The 5000-nt window shown below is 41.6% G+C and overlaps 1 protein-coding gene across 1 annotated transcript in view; it reads right to left on the bottom strand.

The window, feature by feature from the left end:
• LOC113822937 (cytochrome b-c1 complex subunit 7) overlaps positions 1–4133 on the bottom strand; it is a 6582-nt gene extending 2449 nt beyond the window's left edge. Inside the window, exon 1 of the mRNA XM_027375481.2 lies at positions 4034–4133. Within this exon, the coding sequence (XP_027231282.2) occupies positions 4034–4070 (37 nt within the window). The 5' untranslated portion in view covers positions 4071–4133. The remainder of the gene's footprint in view (positions 1–4033) is intronic.
• Between the last annotated feature and the right edge of the window lie 867 nt (positions 4134–5000).

The raw sequence follows: 5000 nt of genomic DNA, 5'->3' as shown, positions 1-5000 counted from the left end.
CATAATTAGTAAATTCAAATATTGTGGGGCACAGTTTCTTTGTTATCAATACATCAATTGTGAAACAAGTGGAGTAATTTGTATTTTTGCATTGAAAATTCTGGTAAAACTGAAGATGGCTTATTACATCTGATATTAAATCAAAGGGGCCTCCAGCCTTTCCTTATTTCCAATTATTCTTTACACATGGACACACTAAGCTAGGGAAATTCGAAAATTATATTCAAACTGTGGATAAAAAAGTTGCAGCCATTGGTACAAGAAACAATCTGCAAACATTAACGGTAGTGCCTCAAATAAGGGGAAAAGATCAAGGCAAGTGCCACCCAAAGCCAAAGTCCACACACTAATTTCAGCAAGGTGAAAATATTTGCTAGGTGGTATTGGGGCCCCATCAACCCTCTCTCAGGCAGTGCCCAAAGGGCACACCCATTCACAGTAACTTGAAAAAAATATGAAATAAAGTTTAGGACTTAGGCTCTGGTAAGTGCATTAGAATTGTAAAGTATTACTTAATTTCAAATGAAGTCTAATCTTCAACTTGGCAAACATTACAATATAGTGGTCCCATCTCATACGGGCAAATTAAAACAGTCCTTATAGATTAGAATAGAAAATAACATCCAAAATGTGTAAACATTTAAATCATCTTAAGAGTAATGAATACTTATATGTAAAACTCGGTGTAATTTTTAGGTTCACACAGACTTGCAATCTTGCAATTATTATTTCTTGTTTAATTTTTTTCATGCTGTAATATACATAAACCTCTTGTTACTTTCCATCACAATCATACAAATAAAAGCATTGGTAATTGCTAATAAAGTGACATATTGACCTCACCTGTTTTACTCTAAATCCCTATTACTCAAGCCACTCACCATATGTACCAAAAACCTTCCTAACCTGGCAGGCTTCCTCCACAGACCCCCATCTGATCACCATACTTTCCCATCAAGGGCTCACTCCTGCAGACCCCCTCTCATCCTCCATGCACCATTAACTGCTTAAACAAATGGAAAAACTACATTCATTGTTTTATGCAATAATCAGTGCAGGCAAAGAATGATGTCAGAATTGAAGAAGCTAGGTCGTGGCTAAAGCTGTGCAGAGAATAAGTCCACAGTGATTGGATGGGGATCTGGGGGCAAAGCCTGCAGGACTGCAAGGTTTTGGGTTCTTATGGGGATGCTTGTGGATTGACATGAATGCCTAGAGTAATGGAGACTTTGTCGCAGAGGGTTGCAGTCACTTCGAAAACAGACACGAATGGTTAACTCCACAAATAAAGGATAAATTTCATTGAAAGCGCCATTCATAGCCAAAGTCCACTCAGTGTTCTCAAGTTTCATCTTGATCTAGCCCTGCGTACCGAGGGGAAGACAGTTTCCTGAGGGGGTGTTGGGGAGCAGCGCCCAGATTTATCCTCCCCTTGGGCAATGCCCTAAAGGCACACCTAGTGATGTGGAGTTGAGAACTCCTTATGTTATGTTTTCGTTATTTTGGTTCGCACGATAACCACATATTGTTATAATGTTTAAAACTTTGTGTGTAGTGGATATCGATTTTGTATGCATTGCGTGTTATGCTTGTTTACTTTAGCAGTATTTCATTCATTCTCTGTTGGACAAAGTTTGGCTCGTCTTTCTGATCATAAGGCCTTTCTATGGTTTTTGGGACAGAAAGTTTGGCTCGTCTTTTAGATAATTACACTTTTTAACGGTTTAAATGGTATTTAGTTTCTTTCCACATTTAAAAGTTGATACTGACATCGTGCCATCCCCCCCTCCCCCATTGCTTTAGAGCTTCGTGAGCTCAATTATACCCCCCTATCCCCCCCCACTTTGGAACTTAGTCTCTGCGAGGGTACATTGCAGTATGTAAAAATTACCTAAATGTCTTTTGCTCACAGGTTGCAGCCCATACATTGTTATTGCTAGCTATGACGCAGCCGAGAAGAACAACATTTTCTAAACAGGATGGTGGCCCTGGACATCCAAATAGGTGGGGGTATCAAAATAGAGAAGGAAATGAGACAGCGACTTCGAAACTTGTATCTAACATAAATAGTGTCTATTTCATGTTTCATCTGTTCATATAATCATTGGGGCATACAATCAATATGTTTGTCCCGGGCATCACCAGCCCTCCACAATAATTGGGGCATACAATCAATATGTTTGTCCCGGGCATCACCAGCCCTCCACATACCACTGTGTGTAAGATTCTATTCATCAGTAGCCACGTACTGCATTTAGCAGCACATTCGCTTCGGTAATTTTCTATATTACGTCCGCATGACCGATATCGACTATTTTGGTATCGTTGGATTCCTCTCGCTCTCCACATTGCGAATATATAGTTTTTATTGTGCGCTAACCCCCCGTTAGCGACAAACTTGGCCCCGATAGCAGGGGAGGGCATGAAAGGTTCCAGGGAAAATGCGGGTTAAATAGTATTAATAATATAATGCACAGTGAAAATAACCATGGTTATTCACATAACTTTCCATTGCAGGGGCCTGTGGCCCCTGCTGCAACTTCCCAGGAGAGGGACAGCTCTACCGCCCCCAACCCATTGCCGAGGAAACTCTTAAGCCTCCACCACCGTATTCCACGTGCAGGCTAGAGCGGGCATTACACAATCATCATTAGTCTGATGTCGGAGCAGGGGCGCGTATTATATCGTAAGATTCTCACTGAGATCCAGCATATTAACCTCTTATTATAGTCAGCATTGTATATAGAGACGATTGTGGTATATAATCAGGATAAACACGGTGGCCCACCCTCGTCAGCCCGGGTTTTGCGCCTTTTTCGATGTTACACCGATGGCCTCAAAGTCAAGTTTCCCTTCCTCTGGAATAACGACATTCGTGTTCCTAACCAAAATAACTACGTCGCGTTCAGAAGTCAGTCATAGTCGCTGCAATGGCCAGAGTGTGGAGGGTGCTCGTACTCCGAGAGTGGATTTTTCTGCGTGAGGTTGCCATTAGCCAGAAAAAATGCTAAATATGTGCTTCCGCCACGGCCTCCTTCGATCGTGAGAAAGATTGCGGCAGGTGCGGGCCCAGCCAGCACCTGAATGTGAGGTTGCATCACTTCCCTGTGTGCTGCAGCTGTCGCTGTATCCTCAGGCCCTGAGACCCTCCTGCCCGGGACGCACTCCTGCACCTCCTTCACATTTGCATGCGGCAAAGGCAGCATCCTCCTAGTAATTAAGCGGCATTAATAAATCCAGGTTAGTACCTTAAAAATCCTACAGGTCATTTTGTAGGTTATCGGCTCCAGCATCCTAGTTCGTGTGCTGCTCTGATCCTGCCATGAATACGTGGTGGAGGTTTTGTTTCCTCAAGGCGGGGTTGGAGACTGATGCAGGCAGCCCCCAGGAAGAGGGCAATGGAAAGTCATGTGAATAACTATGATTATTTTCACTGTGAGGGTTATATTATTAGGGTAATTTTCTATATTCACGATCAGGCGAGATCAGACCGACCATTGTGTATACCGTTCAAGAATCAGGACCAAGTTTGTGCTGTCAACGGGGGTTGTGCGCCGCAAAAATAAAACCTATCTATTTGCATTGTATAGAGTGAGAGGAATCCAACGATACCAAAATCGTCGATATCGGTCATGCGGACGTAATACAGAAAATTACCTTCGCTTCTCATTACAAGGTGAAATTCATGGAAAATGTTTGGGTCCAACTGAGACTTAAATATCACCATACTATTACCTTTACTACGGTATAATTGATATAAAACAAGGCAAGATAAACACAGGATATAGTGCTACTTAGAAAGGGCAAAGATATAGCACACAACATCAAATTAATCCTAAATGGGTTAAAGAAACGAAATCAGCTGATCCGATGAGCCGGATTGCGTAAACCTTGAGCCCCGGTAGACGAGTTAAAAATAATCCCAGTTTCTCTTTCACACTCTATAAATACTATAACATCCTCAACAATATTACATAAACAACATGAACTAGCAACTGAACACATAAAAAACCATGAATTCGTCGTATCTTACCGAGAAAACCGACAGACTTAGTTGCTGCTGACGCCATGTTGGTGTTCTGGGAGAATCTCGTTCACTGCTGCGTCGTCGCTAGTACTAAAGTTAGCGGTCGTCGAGCAAGTTATGTACTAACAAAACGCAAAGTTATGTATTCATATGTGGTATATATGGTTTCATTTCATGTTATTATGAATTTCTAACATTATATACGGTAATATGGCCTACTGATTTATTGATTATCTTTAAATTGTATTTTTTTTACCTTGTATTTATTTTGCATTATTGTGTTAATATATGTCTTCTGTTACAATGTTTTATAAACATTTTGCCATATTATATTTCATAATACATAATCTAATAACATAGTACACACAAAAAAGTTAAACTGTGATATTCTGATTTTACTTACATACCTAGCAGGAGTCGCTAACTCATGAACGAGTAAGGCAACTGCAGTTAGCAAGGCAAATATGTTCTCTCTCTCTCTCCTCTCCTCTTCTCTCATCTCTTCTCTTCTCTTCTCTTCTCTTCTCTTCTCTTCTCTTCTCTTCTCTTCTCTCTCTCTCCTCTCTTCTCTTCTCTTCTCTTCTCTTCTCTTCTCTTCTCTTCTCTTCTCTTCTCTTCTCTTCTCTCTTCTCTTCTCTTCTCTTCTCTTCTCCTTCTCTTCTCTCTTCTCCATTCTTTGTTCTCTTCTGTTTGCGCGCGTGCGTGTGTATGTGTGTGTGTCCTCTCCTCTCCTCTCCTCTCCCTCTCTCTCCTCCATTTGTGTTATTTGTGTGCGCGCGCGCGCGCGTGTGTGTATGTGAGTGTCTGTGTGTGATTTTGTGTGTGTGTGTGTGTGTGTGTGTGTGTGTGTGTGTGTGTGTGTGTGTGTGTGTGTGTGTGTGTGTGTGTGTGTGTGTGTGTGTGTGTGTGTGTGTGTTTGTTTGTGTGTATGTGTGTTTGTGTGTTTGTGCGTTTGTGCACTTGTGTGCCTGTA

Source organism: Penaeus vannamei, chromosome 8 (genome assembly GCF_042767895.1).
Source record: "Penaeus vannamei isolate JL-2024 chromosome 8, ASM4276789v1, whole genome shotgun sequence".
Lineage (NCBI taxonomy): Eukaryota > Metazoa > Arthropoda > Malacostraca > Decapoda > Penaeidae > Penaeus > Penaeus vannamei.
The sequence above is the reverse complement of the archived record's forward strand: the minus strand, read 5'-3'. Positions and strand labels throughout refer to the sequence as shown.